This window comes from Elephantulus edwardii, unplaced genomic scaffold (genome assembly GCF_000299155.1).
Source record: "Elephantulus edwardii isolate Elephantulus edwardi_28Jun2011 unplaced genomic scaffold, EleEdw1.0 scaffold00055, whole genome shotgun sequence".
Taxonomy (NCBI): Eukaryota; Metazoa; Chordata; class Mammalia; order Macroscelidea; family Macroscelididae; genus Elephantulus; species Elephantulus edwardii.
Window position 1 is genome coordinate 3,550,565 of NW_006399805.1, and position 20,967 is coordinate 3,571,531.

The 20,967-nt window shown below is 43.0% G+C and overlaps 1 protein-coding gene across 1 annotated transcript in view; it reads right to left on the reverse strand.

Moving 5' to 3' along the window:
• Positions 1–20,967, reverse strand: part of CHCHD3 (coiled-coil-helix-coiled-coil-helix domain containing 3) — a 332,794-nt gene that overhangs the window by 206,534 nt on the left and 105,293 nt on the right. Inside the window, exon 4 of the mRNA XM_006887200.1 lies at positions 11,838–11,955. Coding sequence (XP_006887262.1) covers positions 11,838–11,955 — 118 coding nt within the window. The remainder of the gene's footprint in view (positions 1–11,837; positions 11,956–20,967) is intronic.

The following is a 20,967-nucleotide window of genomic DNA, read 5'->3' on the forward strand; positions in this document are numbered from 1 at the left end:
AAAATTTTAATGGAAGCTTACAGAGACTTTGGATTTTCATTCATTCAATGTTGCACTTTCTTCCCTACCCACCCCTTCCTCCCAGTTCTCTTTTCTCTTTGAAAGTGTTAAAAAAATATTCTTTCATTGTTATACAATCCTCCCCCGCCTCCCAGTCCACTCCACTATGCAGCTTTTATTCTGGACTCTTGTCATGACAATAATACCTAACCATATACTTCTCTTAAAAAAAAATGGTTTTAAAATTCTCATTTCTTACCTCATAAAGAATGTCTTTACTACATGGATCTTATCCATGCACACACGTGTACAAAGACACCTACTCTATAATGGTCATCCTCTGTCTTTCATTTTTCCAACCAGTAGGGTTTACAGACAAGACAGCCTTTTATGACCACTCTACACAGCTGCAAGGGAACAGCACAGAAATAAAGTCATTTTGGAAAGAAACACATTTTCTAGTGTGTTGGTTAACCTGCAGTCAATAAGAAACACTGCTAGGATTAAAAAGCCTGATGGAAAACACATTCCCAGCATCTGACTGCGCCCCATCTCGAAGGAACACACTTCCTCTCTGCACACTCGGGGGTCACCTGGGATCTGAATCCACGAGCTTGAAACTAGTAAGAGCCATGTCCCAACTACCCAAGTTTTGTGTTTTGTTTTTAACTAAGCAAATCTCTAAAATGATCGATGACACAGTCTTTCAAACTCTATTTCGAGTTTGGCTTTATAAGATGAATCTGTGAAGGACCTTCACTTTAAACTGCTCATAAAGGCCAATGAAAACACAACACAGGGAACTGACTGGATCCACTGCATGACTCAAGCAGACAACACTGACATATATTGGGTTTGCCCTTAAAAACAATCTACTGCAGCAAATGTAATTCTGGTCTTCACGACAAGCATCCTGCCCGATGAATGCATCTTAATCACCCCAGGAAGAAGAGGGACTCAATCATCTCAGCCCCCTGCAAAGCGTTCTTCTGGGGAAGGAGGGATGGTGAGCACTATGGCCCAGATCCTTCCGCACTTTACCAACCATTTCTTCCAATTCCTGACAGACTATGGCAAATTCATTAAAAAAAAAAAAAAAACAAAACCAAAAACCCATCACTGTCAAGTTGATTCCATGTCAGACTGACTGACCCTCTAGCTCAAGGACAAGTGCCCAGAGACTTCCACGGCTGCACATCTTTACAGATGCAGACTGCCTTTCCTTCTGAGCAACAGCTGAGAGTTGTAAGTCATCAGCCTTGAACTCAGGAGCCAGACCATGTGCCACCGTGTCACCAGAAAGATTTTTAAATAAGGACACTCTTACGTAAGTACACAGTGACACTTTAGAGTTCAGCGTGTGGGGATTCACAGAAAATTTTTTTTTAATACTGAAATCCACGATCAAGACTCTTGGTAACAGCAGCCAGGAAATGAAGAGATAAATTGCATTGGGAAAGTTAGCTGTGAGAGACCTCTCAAGAGTACTGAAGAGCAACGACGTCAGGCTGGAGACTAAGGTGCGCCTGATCCAGTCTATAGTCTTCGCAATTATGTGCTATGCATCAGAATAGGGTTGACAGAAAGAAAATTGATGCCTTTGAGCTGTGGTGCTGGAGAAGAGTGTTAAATATACCATGGACTGCTAGGAAAACAAACAGGTTTGTCCTGGAGAAGGTGAAGCGGAATGCTCCTTGGAGTCAAGGATTCTGAAGCTTCGTCTGACATACTTTGGGAATTTTGCAAGGAGGGACTGGTCCCTGGAGAGGGACATCATGTTTGGCAGAGTGGAGGGGCGGCGAAGGAGAGGAAGACCTCCAATGAGATGGATCGATTCTGTGACTGGAGCAGTGGGAATAAGGGTGTTTGAGATGGCGAGGTTGGCACAGGATAGAACAGCATTTAGAGCTCTTGTACATAGGGTCAGTATGAGTGGCAAATGACTCGATGGCACATAACAACAACAACAACTGAAATTTACAACTTTTAAAATTCCAATTTCTTTTTAACTTTCACCTTAATCTTTGATAGTATTAGGAGTATCAATCCACGTTTCACATGCATATCTTTTTTCATGTATATGTGTGTGTAATAGTCTGTAAGGTGTCTCATTGTTAATCAAAAGGCTTCATTTCTCCTGCTGTCTGAATCTAACAATGTTTTTCAGGTAGAGAGAAGGGCGTTCTCCTCACGTTAAGATTCACAGCCTCAGAAACCCCACGTGGGGTTGGCAAGGAGTCAAAACGAACCTGAGAGCAGTGAGCTCAGGCTTGTTGGTTGTTTGTTTTGGTGATTGTTGCTTACATCTTCCTATGCAGTAACACACAAGGCTGGCTAGGGAGCTAAAGCCCTGACTCTCTGCTCCGTCGCCCCACAAAGCTTTGCTGTATTTCACCTCTTGTGCCTGCTCATCATATGTGAGAATGCTGGGGAGCTTGACACCGATTTTGAAAATTCTTGCCTTGTCTAGACTCGGCCGCTAACACTTCCCTCACCCCTTCCAGGACCATGGATTCAATCCACTAAAGGCTGGGTCGAGGGTGGAAAGCAGCAGAAGAATAATTTACTAATTTATGCTCAAAATTGCCCAAGCTTTGGGGATCTGAACTGGGACCTGACTTGTCTTCTTTGCACTTTTATATGTGTAGTCTTTGAGCATTTGCTTCATCTCGAAGAGGAATGATGGATACACTAAGCATACTACACATTTATCAATGGGTGGTTGGATTTGCAAGTTCCTGGGCAACTTGAAAGTGTCCATGGCCACGGCCACCACCACCACCACCATCACCACCACCACCAATGGTGTTTTCTTTTGTGATGTTGGTTATAGGCTTAGGAGTTTCAGGATGCTTCTTATATACTCTCTGATGTCTCTCGAGTTTGGAGCTGTGTTCCTAAAAGTCACAGAGCCTGCAAGTTAAATGTGTGAACTCTAAATAAGTAAGACAAAACTAAAACAGGCATCTAATACAGGCGAAGAGAACTGTAAAAAGATTCATGATTAATTTCTAAGCAGGATAAATGTCCATAAGTAGGTTTTATAATGTCCACAAAGCAGATCCTATGACACTGACTGGTGGTGATCTTTCTTATCAAGATTACTAACCACAAACTTGAAATTCAATTTACCATCTTGAAACCAGAAGAAAATATTTAGATGCAATCCTAAGTATAGGACTTTATAATCCATTTGTCATTCAAAACTGAAGATGGAAGAGGCTAGCCTAGAAAATTCTTAAAACTTTTAATCAAATCAACAAAAAATTTCTATGGCAATGATGATATCTGGTGAGTTTACCACAAGTAATCATAAATTATTGGTGCTGATCATTCTATTACATTAAAAAGAATAGCATGGTGCTGTCTGAAAGAATCATATTCTGCCTGGGGCTGTGTAGCTTACCTCGAATTATTTCAGAATCATCTAAAATGACTCATTTTTCTATTAAAATGATGAATGGGCTAAATGAGGTATGTAATAAATTCTGCAGGTTTGTAAACAGATTCCTGCTCTCTGGAGAATGGAGCCCTTACTTCATTTGGTAATTCTGCCCCTCGGTGTTTGTGAGAGAAGTCATCCTTATGACACAGTTAGCAAAGAGAAAGAGGAGAAAAAGCCACATTGGAACAAGATGGCCTTTATGGGACGTGACTAACCCCAGGGTGCAAGAAATAAAGCTCCATGCACAGCCCAGCTCAGAACACAGAAACACAGGAGGGGCAGAGCTCAGTCGTGTTAAAAAGCATGGACACTTAGTGGACAGACATACCAAAGCTCCCCCACACCCTACTAGTTTATTTACAAAATTCAAATACAAATTTGAGCAAATTGTTTCCATTTCCCTCACCCCACCACCCAGACCAAAGCTTTTTGGGAGTGGTCAACACTTGAAGCATTTGATGTGGAGTGGAAATAAAGCAGCAGACTTCACTGTGGCTACTCCATTCAGCCCTGGAGCCCCTAAAGCACTGGTTTCGGCACAACGGGTTGAGAATGGTCACCCGAGGCTTTATCAAGTCTGACATTTGTGAGCTTTGTCATGAAGATACATGAGAAACATAGATGGGGGGGGAAAAAAGCAATGCCTAAGGTCATCTTTTAAAAATAACATGCAAAACCCTTCACTGAGAGCTACACGGACTATGGAGATTGGTTACAGGTCAGGACCCCCATGGAGGGCATGTTTCTTTGCCTCTTCAGTGGGAAGTGAGATTATGATGTCAGTTCAGTAAAATCCCAATGCCTTCCCAGCAGTTCATCTATCTGAGCCCAGGCAGAGAAGCACAGGCATGTGAACAATAAATGTCAGGTCATTATCTGGAGATGGAATTATGAGCAACCCTCTGCACCTCAGCTATCTATGGATTTTTACTGTGTGCTCTCCATTCCTCACCTTGACACCCATAATGACCCAGGTGATGGAATGTCAATAGGCCATTTATGGCCCGGCTAGCACAGAGGACGAGACTCAACGAGAGTTGACCTAAGCCAACTGGTTTGCAAACCACTTGATGAATTTTTTAAAGGACTTTCCAGAATGCAAGTATGACAACACATTCTACGTAGAACTACTCCTCACAGCTGCCTCTAAATAAGACTGTTCGGAAGAACATCAATAGCAATATACTCAAATGTATGGTCGTGTCTTCTCCACTCACTCTGCCAATGAAGCTGCCCATCTGACACGGTTCCTTGCAGAAAGGCAATGCAGGTAAATTTAGATTGTGTTCAGTGGCCAGACTCCAAAGTCTCAGCAATGTGACTGGCTCCCACCATACATCTCTTGCAGCACCCTCCCTATGTGGTCAATTGCCCATCACGCCTCTTCAATTAAAAAAAAAAAGAAGAAGAAGAAGAAAGCAGCTGTCTGCTAATGTGAAGCTCCTCAGTGCTTCTCTTAACATGAATGAGTTCGATAATGAGTATGTGAAAAAGATGGGCCTCTGGGTTAAGTTTGCTGAATGTGCGCAGCCTTTATGTCCATAGCTACAGTCACATTCCTTCTTTGAGCTCGGAACAAAGCCCAGGCTGGGAACCTGGGGTAAGATGTGTTTGTCCTCTCCACAGTGGAAACAAACCCACACACCTGAAGCTGCCTGTCCCTCCACACCGTGTTTGAAGAACAATGTCTTTGCCCGGCTGTCTGCGTTCCAGCTCACAGTAATAATGCTCCTCCGACCCACATGGGACGTGGGGCCCCCACACAGTAACAAAAGCACATACAGCGGGAAAAAGGGGCTTGAGAGCTTTGTCCAGGGCTACCATGACAGCCTGCTGAATCCCAGGGTATGGGCACAGAAAGACATCACATCTTTACCATCCTGGGGGATGTGCCCTTCAAATTGCTGGCATGTGATTAACAAAGCCAGAGTTTACACAGAAAAGGCTTGCTGATGGATCCAGTTCCAGGGTCACCAAGAAACATCCAGGAAAACATCTTGCACCCAAGGTGCTTAAAGCCCTCAAGGGTACAGTAAAAGTTCTTTATCAAAAGAGCCCTTAAAAACAGAAGTTCAAAAGGAAAAGGATAATCCATGAATACTCAGATACAAAGACTCTAAGGACAGTACGGGGTACGGTAAGGTATCAACCTGTCGTCCACAGAGTTGCAATGGGTTACAGTTGACTCCATAGCATCTAAGAAGAAATACAGTGTCTGTGGTAAGAAAACTGAGAGAGAGTGAGAGTGAGTGACCGACAGACAGACAGAGACAGAATAAATACAAAAGGAGAGCTTTAATCACAGTTAAAATAAAAAGTAAACTTCACAAGAAAAAGTAACATTAAATAAAAATTGTTTTTAAGTGTCCATTAAAGAATCCAGGAGCCTTGTGGTTGTTGTTGTGTGCTATCTACTTGGAACCAACCGATAGTCATCCGTCCAGCAGGTTTTCAGAGGTGGTAAATTGTTTGGGAGGAGACGACCCATCATCCGCCTGTAGGTGGATTTGAACCCTGTGCCTTTGGGATTGCAGCGCAGCTTCTTCTTCTAGGCCACCAGAGTGCCCTCCTGGAGGTGCAGTGTGCTGCAGATTGAATTGTTAACCGAGGGGTCAACAGTTCATGCCCAGCACCGCTCCAAGGCAGAAAGACAGGCAGTCTCCTATCCTTCAGGATAGGATTCGAAGCTTTGGAAACTAGACAAAAGGGTCGCTATGAGCTGTAACCAACTCGACAGCAGTGAGCTGGTTTATGACAGTGCCAAGAGATCACTCTTACTTATTTCCTGTACAGAGAGATTGTCTGACCCATGTTGGTCATTTCAAAATTACAGCCTCACTGTATCCCAGGCCCATGGACAGAAACAGTATTCTTACCTCCCCTCCCTTCAGTCACCTTCCTCTGTACCCCAAATTGATAAAACCTCTTCCTAGAAAATGTCAGCTGCCAATGCTTGAAGCACAAGCAAAGCAGAAAGCCGGAGCACATGGCACAAAACTCGATTCTTCTTCTGGGTTTGCTGCTCTGTCACATTTCAGACAAAAAGAAACAGTGGAAAGTGACATTTCAGTGAAACAGCCACGTAAACTTGGGAAAACGGAATACATATGTTCATTCACCCTGCTTTTTAGCGTCTTGCTTACCCTCAACAACACAACACATGTCTTTTGGAAATTACATCAGGCGGTATTTTCCAGAACGGAGACAATGGAAAGATAATGTAAGGTAAGACTGTCCACCTTCAAGCCCCACCTGACTGTAGACTTACTGAGGACAAGTGACCAGATCTAATGCATCTTCACAACCCCAACATCACCACCAACAATGCTCTATCTCCTCATCTTCCCACTCAACAGCCCTCAGGTCCCCAGAGGGTCTCACACCTCCATGCCTTTGTCTACAACATCGTAGGCTGCACCCCAACTGGACTCCTAGTCTTGTTTGCTAATTCCCTGCACTCCCCACCCCCAGCAATCCAGCTCAGCCAGCCCTTCCCCTAGGAGACCTTTTCTACCTTCTCCACTCCCAGGGTCCCAGTTCTTTATCCATCCAATCAGTAGGCATCTACTGACTGTTTACTATTTGCTAGGGACCGTCATGTATTGGGCACACACAGGTGTAGAAAAGGAATACTACTTTGTGGTGAGTTAAAAAGGCAGACAAAAGCCCCACTTGACAAAATGTGGGTCCTCACAAGAATAGAAGCAGGATGACTCCGTAATAGGCAATATATTTAGACATTCTTTTTAATGCCTTTGTCTCTCCCTGTATACTGGGAATTCCTTAAAGATAGGACTATGACTGTTTCAGTTATATATCCTTAATATTTAGCATAATGCATTTCATACACCAAACACACATAGAACACCTGCCCAAAGGATGAAAATATAACAACAATCATCTCATATTTCCGTCGACAAGTTACAGAACGTTAAAGTAAATATCTATAAATTGCGGCTACTGATACAGTTTGGGAGCTCTGGTGGCTTAGTAGTAAGGAGCGATACTGTCAAACCTAAGGAATATGGTTCAAATCCACCAGCTGCCCCGTGGGAGAAAAATGGGCAATCTCCTCTCATGTGATTTACTGCCTCCGAACACCTGACAGAGAGTCAGCTATGCAGCAGGTTCAAGGCCACAGTACTTAAGATCAATAAGTAACATTTGGATAAAAAGAAAATGCTAGAGAGTTCTGGGATGAGACTAATGTTAAATTAGTACAACTTAATAAAACAAAAAATAACAACTTAATAACAACAAAAAAGATTTAACTGGCATTCTAGAAAGAAATCAATTATAAACAGTAATACTCAAACCAACCACAAACCACTACTCTGGGCAGAATGGTTAAATGCTCAGCAGCTATTCTAAAGGTACACAGTTCAAGTCCATCCAGGGACTCCACTTGGCTGAAGAGAGCTAATGATCTACTTCAGTGAAACATTACAGCCTACACAGCTCTATGGGGAATCAACAGCACCAAAGAACAGTTCTCTAATTTAAAATAATTCAATGACACAGCAAATATTAAACTTAGATGGACAAGCTATTAAATATACTGTCCAGTCACATAAATTTTACATATTTTCTGGTACTGTTCTTTTTAATCAGTCTTCATTCTTTACAAGGGGTGCTTCCTTGATCCTCCAAAACATACCTTTCGTGGGAATGTTAATGTTTCCATGTGGGTAAAATTCTGAATGAAGTGCCTCTCCACACAAGCTCTGGGCAACATCAGCTGGTTAAAGCCAGTTAGGAGGGTTTGGTGGCCTCGTGGGCAAGAAGCTGTGCTGCCAACCCAAAAGGAGGCAGCTCAAAACCACCAGCCGCTCCACAGGAGAAAGTCAGGCAGTCTCCTCCTGTGTGAGCCACAGCCTCTGAGGGTCAGCCTTAAATTGATTCTGACTCGATGGCCCTCGGTGAGCGTGTTGGTGAGAGACAGAGGGGCTGGTCTGCTCTCTAGAATCCAGAGCAGGATAAGCAGCTTCCCCTGCTGAAGCCAGCCCTGAACAGGGAGAAGTCTGGATCAGATCCTATTTTTAAACTTCAACAGGGCCACTATGACTTCGCCCTTCAAAGAGCATCAATAAAGCTGGCTACTCCAACCACCGCGGCAAGTCAAGCCTGGCTCTCGGTGATGGAGACAGCAGTCTAAATGTCAACCGGTCGTGGGTGGAGAAGACGGGGAGGGGCAGGGAGCCCGCTTCATTCCACAGAACCACATCACATCAGGTTTTTCTCTTGAAAGACAGCTTTCCAATTACTTCGAATGTGTGAAAGCCCAACCTTTACTTTCTTGCGGGCTGCAACATTTGGGTTCTAAATAAAGACAAGTCGATCAATGTTGGGCCGTCACTCAAGAGGTCCTCATGTTAGGGTTCAGGACAGCAGCAAAGGGGTCCAGCATGCACAACAGAACAGAACCGCATTCGAGAGGGACTCTCCGACGAATCCTGGGCCCTGGGGTTGCCCACCCTGTCCCCACGCGGGGGGCCAGGGATCACCCAACAGTCATCCTGCAAGCACTCCCACACCCCATCACTCTGTCACTCGGTTCCTAAACACTAGCTACATGTGACAGAATTACAGTGACGCTCACTTCCTGAGTCATTTTGAATTTCCAAAATTTTCTGTCATATCCATACGTTATTTTAATAATTAAGTGGAAATTCAAGGAAATACATTCAGCTACAAGTAGGTGATCATACAAATAGATATTTACTGGTCAGTATGTGCCATGGAGTCACAGTCAACTCATAGCTGACCCTCCAAGGGTTTTTTTAAAGGCTATAAATTGCATGGGAGTAGGTAGACTGCACATCTTATTCCCTCAAAGGAGCCAGTAGATTTTAACTGCTTGCCTTTGGGTTAGCAGTGCAACTCGTAATTTACTAGGCCACCAAAGAAGATGATTTCCTATAATCTTTTTTCCTTCCTTTAATGTGAAGGGTAACTTTAAAAGCTATAAAGAAGTATGTACACTCTTACTGTATTGGAAGAAATACACACATATGTAATCAATATAAATGTTTTTATATAGTTTTGTGGATTGTGAAAAGGCCTATAAAAACTATAAACCAGAATGGTTATCATCATTATCTCTAGGTGGTAGTCATTTGAATGATTTTCACTTTTTTTAAAATTTAATTAACTTTCTGATCTTTAGTCAATGAACATGTATGTTTTCTACAGTATCAAATAATAACAATTATTTGTGATTGCAATTCACAGCGTCCCTCCACTGGGTCTCCCAGGAGAATAAAGTCCATCTTTCTCTAGTGGAACCGCCTTTCAGTTGGTAGCTCGAGGATACATAATGCCCTACTCTACGGAGCTTCTTAACAAGAACAGGAAAGGGGAGGAAATCAGAGTCACAAGGTGCCTAAACTGACACAGGGAGCCCAGGGCAGTGGCTAAGTCCCCACCACGCAGCATCTAAAGGGTGCTCCGAATCGGTCGTGACCCGACCTAAGTGACCCCACACTCTCCCCTGGGGGCTTCAGGCTCCAAAGGCCCAGTCCTGAGGGAGATGCTGGAATTCAGGTGTTGGTGAAGACTGTAACTTGCCGTGTATATCACACAACTCCAGAACTGCTAGAGTCGCATAACAGAAGACACAATGCCAGTCACTTATGTGGACCCTGAAGAGGTGAAAATGTAGGAGGGCAGGAGACATAATTAGTAGATACTAGGAGAAAATGGCAAAGGTAGGGGTTCCCACGCCTGCCCCGCACTCTCCTATCTGCAGCTAGCTGAAGGTTGCAGGAGTCATAACGGTGTAATGGGTTAAGTGCTGGGCTGCTAACCAAAAGGTCTGAAGTTCAAACCCACCAGGAAGATGAGGGCATCTATTTCAGTAAAGATCCGTAGTCCTGGAACCCTACGGCCAGTCAATTCTGTCATACATGGTTCCCAAAGGTCTGAACCAACTGCAGGGCAGTGGGCTTGATTCAGGGTTGTTGGCCTCTTATAGAAACAGCAAAAGTAAAATCCAGAAGAATAAAGAGAGTGACCTCTTTCTTACACGTTGCCAATGACTTCCCAACTGCATACTGGACACACACCCTCACTTATACTCCCAAGTCCTCTACTCTACGGTCTCATCTATGTTTCCTGAAAGCTTTCCACCACACTCCAGAGAACACAGAGGGTTCTGGCAAGTTCTAGAAAAAAAATGCTGAGATGGGAACGAGCAGTCAGAGCTCCAGCCTCCAAGCCAGGAATTACTTTGTGCTCACAAAGGCAAAGTGGTGACAAATTATATTAGACACAGACAGAATGCTATGTGGGCATTAAAAACACATTTCAGAAGAATGGTCAGCAGTCTGAGGGGTTGACGATGTTAAACACATTACTCAAATTCTTAAATGTTGCTGCTGCTGCCGTTGTTAGGTACCCACCAACTCAGCATCACATGGCAGAGCTGAACCACCTCAAAATGTTTTCTGAGGAACTCCAGAAAGGCTGGCACTGAATCCACCAGGCTCTCAGCAGAGGGAGGAAGTAGCCTGCTCCTCTTAAGATCTACAGCCTCCAAAGTGGACGGAGAACTGGCTTGAGTCACAGTGGACTGCAGAACAATGGGTCTATACAGTTTCCTAGGCTGCAACCTTTACAGTCACAAGTCACTACTTTCTCCAGAAGAGCAGCTCGGTGGGTTCAAAGCACCAACCTTTCGGTTTTAGACAAGCACTTAAGCTCTGTATCATCAGGGCTCTAAAATATGTGACAGATTTAGAAAAAAGCCGTTTAGAAGGTGAACACACTACTGAAATCATTGTTCCATCAGAGTGACAGAATTCTCGGGGCCTTTGTAGTGTACGGCTTTTAGTAATCATTTTTTAAAAGCATGTTTACGTCTCTTGACTTGTGAAAATCATTTTTTAAGATGTATATTTTTCCCCTTACAAAAATTTTATTTTCTTAAAAAAAAGAAAAAGACTCCAACTATTTATTTTCAGAAAGCCCTCTAATTATTCTAGCTTCTCCCCTTTGAGAAGCCCAGAGTGACTGCTGAAACCTCACCACATGGGCTGGAGTCTTCCCCAGGCTAACGGCTGGCAGCTGCCAGCAGGGACAGAGGCAAGGCTGCAGCCTCCACGGCTCAGACCCCAGGAAACACCACCACCACCTCCACCACCACCACCACCACCCCGAGAGGGGGACAGTGCACAAACAGGTACCCCTTCTGCAAGATGCTGGTGGTGTCTTCACGTCCTGACTTGGGTGACTCAGTAATCTGAACAAACTGATAGCTAACAGCTACTTGTGAAAAGCAAAGTCAAGCCACTCGAAGCGCGACCAACACTAACTGCTAACAGGCAGTGGCAGCTTCTCCCAGGCACACCGCTCTCCTCGCTGCCAGGTGCTTCTGCGGTGCCCTGGGACTCACCAGGTGCTTTGCGTTGGAGCGCTCCGCCTCGCTGTTGAGTCTCTCTCGAAGAATCGCTCTCGTCAGCCGCTCATCAGCAGAGGTCTGCTCCCAGTCTGCCTCTTTGCCTTGCTTTAGTCTAAAGAAAACAAACAATGTCTAACTGAGAGAGAAGACTTTATAGGATGGCATTATGTCTATAGGTTGAAACACTGAAACAAAAAGGTAGAGGAAATGCATGCAACGTGTATAAGGTGCATCACACCTTTTAGAGCCAGCAAAAGCAGAAATATTTCCTAGTCAACTCCCCACACGGCCTCTACCTGGTCATTTAAAGTAACAGACTCCGGCGTACCTCAAGTGGCAGGATGACATGACTACCACACACATGGAAGTTATACAAAGTTCCTATGTGAAGTTGAAACTGACCCACCTAAATGTCTGTCCCTGGGGCCTCTGCCTGCCCTCTAGAGACAGAAGTAATAAATCTCATTAACAAGACATATGCATGGCAAATATTTGAAAGCAGCCATCATCTTCCTTTCAAAATTGAGTCAACTCAAATATTTATTGAGCACACGCCAGGCGCTGTATGAGGTTATCAAGGAATCGTGGTGAACAAAATGGCTTGGGCCCTGTCCTCGCAGATCCAACATTACAGCAAGAAAGACTGACATCAACGGATCATGACACAGTAGGGCGTCCACGCACTGGGCCAGTCCTACTTAACAACAGTCCTCATATTTGGAGGCAGCCTGACCTTTCCAGCAGCGTAGCTCCTGGCTTTTAGAACAAACCAAATTGCTCCCAGGGCCCCAAATGAAACACAATCATCCCGAAGAGGCCCCAGTAAGAGGAAGAACTCTGCCTCGGTGGCTCAGGGCACAGCAGTAAGTCTATCAACGAAGCTTCAGATTGCATAGGGTTATCAGGAGGGTCATCAAGAGATGCTATCATATGCGCTCAAGATTCACCAGAACCAGATCCACCGAACACAAGTTCAAGGACGACTTTGGCTGAGATTCTCATGATGGTGTCGGCACAGAGGCACTTGGGAATCACCGACACAGTGCATTCCAGGACAACCTCCTGGCCAAACGTCTGATTGCCTTTTCATCTTTTCAAGAACCACCCATCTCTACCATCACAGCCTCAAAGGAGCAAGACACACTTCAAAAGGAAAAGGTAAAATTGATTATGTTGATATTGAGTGAAATTCTGAATGTATTCTATTTTCTAAGTATGTACAATGAGGACCAAATTCAACTCACACTCGCCCAACACATTTTCATTCTTTTAACTCTCACACTAAATAGAACATTTTGCTACTTTTCAATTACTTCATCATCCTTATCCTCTGGAACGCTCAAAAATCAATTATAACATGTAAAATCACCTTGTAAAATATATGCCCAAGTTATAACAATTTTCGTTCTAAAAACTGAACCTGTGTGCCTTTGTGTCTTAGATAAAGAATAATTAGAATGAAATTAAATTAAAACCTGCACTTTGAAATTCTCTAAAGTAAAGTAACCTATAGGAAACTTCCAAGTTGTAAGCGTAACTGTACTTAAACCACATCCCTGTCACTCATTTTAAAAAGATAATGCAATAAATTCTGCAACATCTGTACCATCAGTACATAACCAACACTGGAAACATACAGTTAGAAGAAGAGCAACAATTGGAACTCGCATCATTTCTCAAGACCAGCAGCCTTAGACATGTGATCCACAAATCCGCAGGAAATGGGTCACCCCTGAATTTGTTGGCCAAAGACAAATTTTCTAGTTCTACCCACAAGCCAAATCCACTGCTATCGAGGTGATTCTGACTCAGCAACCCGGCAGGGCCAAGGAGGGAAAGCTCATGATGTTTCCAAGGCTGGAATCTTTATTGAAGCAAAGTGCTTCATCTTTTTCCCTGGGAGTGGCCAGTGGATTTGAACTGCTGGCCTTTTGATTAGCAGCTAAATGTTTTAACCACAGTACCACCAAAGGTGCCTAGCCCATTCTAAATTATACACTCTCAGGTGGCACCACACATTGCCTTTTAATGATTCCACCCCAATTACCGAAATCGCCTTTTACCAGAATAAAGCCAGGAGCCATATAAAAAGAGAGCAATTCTAAGAATGAAGGGCTTCATAAGGGGGTGTTCTGCTGATAATGGTGAGGACCTTATACTGAATTACAGAACTGTGGGTTTAAAGTACCTTTACAGGAACACAACCTCTGAGTAAACACTGCCACCGAGCCAGAACCAGCTCCAAGCCGCACCTGCCCTGGGTTTTCAGAGCCTGTCAATCATATGGGACATGAGTGTCCATCATTCCCCCTTAACGCACCTGGCAGAGTCAAACTGCCAGGGCACCTCTGCCTTTAATACACAATGCCCCATAGATTATGTAGGGGCTATGTAGAGCCTTATGTATCTTACAAATGGGGTGGAAACAAGAGTAAAACAAAAGTTGTTGTGTGCCATCAAGTCACCTGAGACTCATAGTGACCCTGCGTACAACAGCCCTAAACCCTGCTCTACCCTGTGACAGCCTCACTATCTCCAAGACACCTACCCCCATTTCCCCAGACCCTGAATCAATCCATCTCATCGAGGGTCTCCCTCTCCTGCGCTGTCCCTCCACCCTCTCCTATCTACATTTGGTACACTAAGTTTTAAAGTTTAACAAGAATTACATGTCTCTTCTAACTTAATTACCTAAATACAAATCTTAATTATGAATGCAGTTACAGGTGGTTAAATTTTAAGAAATATAGGCTCATAAGGTTTTGGCAACTTCGTAAAAAGGAAGCAACAACACAAATGAAAAATCTTTCAACATTACAATAAAAGCAAAGGCTAGTAAGCTTCCAATACTTAGAACAAACTCTGTAGTTGAGATTCATGGACACAACTTAAGGCCCTATCACTATTACCTGGGTGTAAACCTTACTTAAACTCCTTGGGGTTTGCCTATTTAATTAGTAAATGAGAGCATAACCTCTAGATTATAGGGTTCTAGTTACACAAAGCACTTAGCACAATGCTTGTCATACAATAAGCACTTAACAAATAGCAGGTAGACAAACACTACTAGTCACAGGCAACTTGACAGCACATAACAACAACAACAATAATCCAATAATCAAAAGTGCATAGACATAAATGAAAAAAGATAGTCAAATTTTACTAAATTCTGTCATCATGTACAATTTTGTCTTCGCCACCTTCTTTGATTTCTTCTTCTTGGTCAATAAGAAGTTCTGCTGTATATTTATTTTCTTCAAAAATGTCTAAAATTGTCAAGTGATCACAGGACACCAGCAGCCCTCTCCTTTCCCCAGGCCTCTACTCCTCCTTCCACTTGCCCATTATCACCATAATCACAGGGCTTGGTCTGCTGTCATATATTACTGTATTCTCAGTGTCAAAACCCGTGTAACAGAGGATGCACTTGTTGAACCCATGCACGCATGAATGAATATTTCCAACCAAAAACAAAAATGGAAAACATACAGCAGGGAGAAAAGGGGGGAGGTGAAGCAAGACTGAGATAGAAGAAACTAGAGAGGCAGAGTAGGGAATCTCCGGTGGCCAAGTGGTAAGAATCTGCCCTGAAAGCCTGCAGGCGCGTGGTTCAAATCCGTCAGATGTTTCACAGGAGAAGGATGGGCTGTCTCCTTTCCTGTGATTACTGCCTCTGAAAATCCTCTGGAGGGTCAGCTGAGGGTTGGTTCCAACTCGACAGTACACAAACCACAACAGCAACAGAGAGACAGAGTCCTGCGGGGGCCTCGCTATCACAGGAAAAGTAGTCTTGTTAGGTGTGGCTGAGCTGCTTTCAACTCCCAGTGACCAATGGTAAAGAAATTGAAATGTTGTCTAATCCTGGGCCATCTTTCCAGTCTCTACTATGCTCAAGTCCATTACTGCAGTCAGTGTGTCAATGTCTTTGAGAGTTTTCATCTTCTTCACTAACCATCTATTTTCCAAGCATGATGAAGTCTCTTCATCTCTACATCTCTGCCTTAAGGACCACTCTAGCTGCAGCTCTTTCAAACCTATAGGCAGCACAGGGTGATGTAATCCCAGACTACAGCACACAACTCGGGCTGGGAGGGTCTTCTGTCGTCCACAGCATCCCAGAACCATCTGAACATCACCATCCACTGTTCTTGAGCCCACAAAAAGGGAGAGGTCTAAACCAATACTCAATAAAATTCTTACTCTTTCTTAATAAATTCTTAATTATTTACATTTATCCTCATAAATGTAACTGCACAAATTCGCAGATTATTCCCTCTAAAGAATTGGGGGGGGGGGTGCATTTAAAAACATCTGTGTGTTGCCATTGTTTAAAAAACAGGATTTTGTAGCTACAAGGAGTTTGGCAATAGGATTCAACACGAATCTTTATTACCTAATCCCATTTTAAAACTGGAGATTGAACTGTATATCCTTAAAAGTCCCTTATGACTAAGAATGTTAAATCACCACACCTTCAACATGTTATTTTCCACTCTCTAAAACTTCTGAAAAGATGGCATCTGGGACAAAGAAAACAAAGGAACAAATATCATCTCTAAATGTCACAATTTTCACTCAGTGGGCACTTAAGAGTTCTCTCATCCTTACAATTCCCTTCTAATGTCCTTAGACTGGAAAAAAAAATGTAAACGGGGCAGGGGGGGAATATTCATCTCAGATAAAAGTAGGATTCAAAAACCCATTCCTTCCTCAGAGTAAAGTGGTGAGCAGAAGACACAGCCTTCACCAAGCTTCATCATAAAAGGTGAGAAATACACTTTTATCCCCATTCTGATTTTTATTAAAAAAAATGTGTTTTAAAGACAGTACATTTACAATACTTTTATTTTTTTATTTCTTTCTGGTGCCTGAACTATTATCTGGAAAAGAGTGAGCAGCTTGGCAGAGAAAGCCTCAGTGGCATTCACACTTGGAGGAAAGATTACCTGACTGAGGTTTCAGGTTCTCCAAGACTGGCAGACGCACAGTCACTGGGGGCTCTTCACACACACACACACACACACACACACACACACACACACACACACACATATTCACTTTCTCTCTCTCACTCTCTATCTCTCTTTCTTGCACAAACACAACAATTATGAATGAAAAATTACTGCAAGGCTCCAGCCAGGTCCCTGCAGCTCAGTGCCACCTCTGGCCTTCTTCTCCATCATTGTGGCGGACAGTGTCCTATGAATAGTTTACCAGCTGAGGTTTCCTTCTGTCCAGCAGTGTCTCTGGAAGTAAGAGCAGCTGACTGAACATTTCTGAGGAGTGCTCGCTCATCATCTCAACATTCACAGCACTATGCTCTTCTGAGAGCTATCCTCTTTCACAGATTCATGTAAATCATTCAATGAACCACAGCCACTCTGTGAAGAACTACTTCTACTGCCAGAAAGCATTCTTTCCAGGGAGCTTCCTCTGCTATTTGTGCATTAAGTCCGTGTACACAGAGCAGTCTAGGAAAGGTGCACTGGCGGTGGCTGTGTGGTCGACCAATTTTTGTCGTATTTTGAGCCAACTGAGATGCCCTGGCTCTCGGGGCCTCTCTGAATGCTACTACCCAACGGTATAGTTTTAAAATCAGAAGGCAGCTTGCTTTGTAAACACTCTACAAGATAAAAAGGGGATTTTTATTTTTTAAAAAAGGTAACATTCTCATCACCAGTAAAAGGCAGCACTTCATATTTAAGGTGCTTGATAGGTGAAAAGGAGGCATAAGATAAGTCTTTCATTAGTAAAATGGGTTCCCAAAGATTTGAGAATTCTTTTAAAACAAAACCAAATGCATCAAGTATCTCAGATAACATAGTCTTTTTTTTCTATTTATTGGCATTTCCTACTTATTATTCCAGATCTCCAGGTCTAATATTATTCTACATTAAGCCCCTGATTTAAGTTTCATTTAAATTTCCTTCTTTTAAATACATCTCTCTCCTCATTTAAATTCTCTAGAGTTGTGAGCAAAGAAGTAGGAGTTTAGTGTAAACTTTTCCTATTTGCATTAAGTAATTGGATGGCTTGCCCAAGCTTAATGAAACAAATACCAGCCAGCGCTGCCCTTCTACCTCAAGGCCTGGCAACCTGGCTCCTTTTTCTCAGCACATTCTCAGTCAGGAGAGGCACTCATGATACACCAGTCAAATGAGTTTCTAGAAACCGGCCAAATCTCCCATAATGAGTATTATTACAACGTGTCCTTTTAAAAGGGGAAAAATACACTACTCATATGAATTCCACTCTCAGAGGCATCTGGTATATAAAAACCTAGGCATTTCAGTCCCTGTGTGAAAACGAGCCAGTATTATCTAATCCCAAATGGGCCTAAAGGTCTGAAGGGAACGGGAGTGTATTTTAAAAGTAACTGCAGCTGGGCATCCTTTATATATTAAGCTTTATTGTCTTCCATGAAGGAAGTAGGACTATTTCCTTTTTTCTTAGGTAAGAAAAAACCAAGATGTAGAGAAGCAAATAAAAAACCTTGGCCTCATTTCCAAAACGATGCTCTCTGACAGCGCCCAGCGTAAATGTCCCTTTGGGAATTCAAGTCCATTACATTAATCACCTTTATGGTCATCAACAGTAGCTTTTAAATCCTATATTATTCTTAATTATTTTAAAATAAGCCCTATTTTATTTGCTCTCACCGTCTCAAGTCAAAGTCGTCTAGAGTCTAAATTATTACCAGCTCTTTTTCCAGAGTGCTTCGGTTTTCAATGGCCCCAAGATCACTCTGAACTTAGGGATGTTCATTTGGCCATTTGCAAACACCCAGATTTATCTTCATGTCGGCTGACACATAAGTAATTCTATACAATTCTAGCTTAGGAAATTACTTTATAATTCAATATATAAGGCCATTATACTTCTGAAAGGGAAGTTGATAAGAACCTCAGATAATGGTTGAAAATAAATGGGAAACTGAGATTGTTAGAGATAGAGCGTTTTTGACTACATGATTTATCTAAACTTGAACTATGACCATTAGACACAGACCATATCTGCAAAGGACTGCAATGTACTTGACTCAGAGAGATGGCAGGACACTGGGGAAGGAAAGGGGAGATGGCAACCTCAAAGGTCCTCATTGATGTTAATGATTAACTCTATTTTAATGCATCATACTTTGTCAGAATATGCTGAACAGTATGCAAAATACTGTTGACAAGTCACTTTAAAACAGGAAATCTGAGCTGGGGAATTCAACAAACTAATTATTAGACTATTAAAAATAATGACGGAACAAGTGTATGGGGTTTCTGTTAATAAGACTTGGCAAAAATAAAAGTACACAGCAAGCCCTACACCTCTAAGCTCAAATTATTTCAAACTTTGGATAAAAAGAACATGGACTGCTATTCCAAAATAGAATTATGACTATAAATTTACATTAATGTGGCTATGTTGCAGTCACACCTAATGCTGATACGTACAACAAAGAGAGAGTCAAGAGCTATGACCAGGTCCGGTGTCTCAGCACTTGACATTTAGGAACTCATCAAATTCTCACAGCAACTCTGTAAAGTTGTTCTTTTTAAGATGAAGAAACCAAGGCACAAAGAAGTTCTACAAAACCAAAGCGGCTTATTATTAGCTGCCTGCATATTATAGTCAGGCACCCACTCCTGGTAAACCCACACCAAGAGGGGCAAAACATTGCCCAGGATGTGCCATTCTCATGATCAGTGGCAAACAAGACCACTGTGACTCCGCTTTCATGGGCTGATTTTCAGAAACCGTAGCCAGACCTTTCTTATAGTGTTAATCTGGATCTGCTGCTGAAACCTGCCTGTTCAGTGTCACGGCCAACACCCAACTTCCCCTAGCTACCAGGGGGTGACTGCGCTATGAGGTGCCATGGTGAAAGTGAAGCAGAAGGTCTCATTTTTATATAAACCATTATTCAGCAATAATTAACACTCAGAAAGGTGAAGTATTTCCAAACTAGCCAACTGCATGGCAAAGCAACAATATTTAACCAGGATTACAGCCTGGCTCAGGATACAATAAAGAGAGCATTTCTTCTGGCCACAGAGCAGTAGTTAACCAGTCATTGGTAGTTCAAACCCACCAGTTGTTCTGCAGATGAAAGATGATCCAACCACTGGCTCCTGTCAGACTTGGAACCCTAGAAGGTAGTCATGTTTCTCTGACAGAAAATTAGCTGGACAGCGACGAGTGTGGTAGATGCTTCTTTAAAAGCGGCACTTAAAATGGTACAGAGAATATAAGAATATAAAAATCAAGTTTCCTTGCTCGCCACAAGTATATGAAAAAAGAAAAAATAGTTTTCTTTTAACTCACTAAAATTTATTCACAATCTGAACATTTTCTTGAGAAGCTTTCAAAATGATGCCAGTGGTAAAGAGGGACCACAAATCCGCCGGTAACTGGAAGGCTCTAACTATAATTGGGAGTTTCCCAGAGCCATAATCAGATGGAAGAAAAGTCCCATCTCCTCCTTGGAGACAGTCTGCCATTCCCACTATCTACCTCATTGGGCACTGAGCTCAGATTCAGGAAGCAGGGTCACCTGTCCTAGATCTGCAGACACCATCCTCTCCCTGGCCAATTTCGCCTATTGCACTCAAAAAAGATGCTTATCTTTCAAAATATCATCCGCTAAAGTCACCATACCTCTGGCCATCTACCAACTTTCCTTTTTAGGAATTCATAAGTAAACTCCCTAAAAAGGAGTGAAGGTGCCCTGGTGGTGCTATGGATTGGGACAGCTGAAAGGTTGGCAATGTAAAATCACTAGCTGCTCCCCAGGATAAAGATGCGGCAGTCTGCCTCCGTAAGACAGCTTTGGAAACCCACAGTAGCATGCATTCCGCTCCACCCGGCAAGGTTTCTAAGAACCTGGATGCACGGGCAGTGGGTCTGGGTCAGCTGGGAGAGCCACGCCACCACAGCCGTTTTCCCTCTAATTCACGACCCAGGGCTGCCTCCTTTTACTCCTAAATCTAAGCTAGATCAGTTGTCTTAATATCCAAAATCCAACTGACTGGTAGTATGAACAGAGTAAAGGACACCCAGCACCGAGTTGTGCCATACCCACGGGCTACCTGACCTGTGTGTCATGGAAGTGAATGCCTGTGTGTCTGCCACC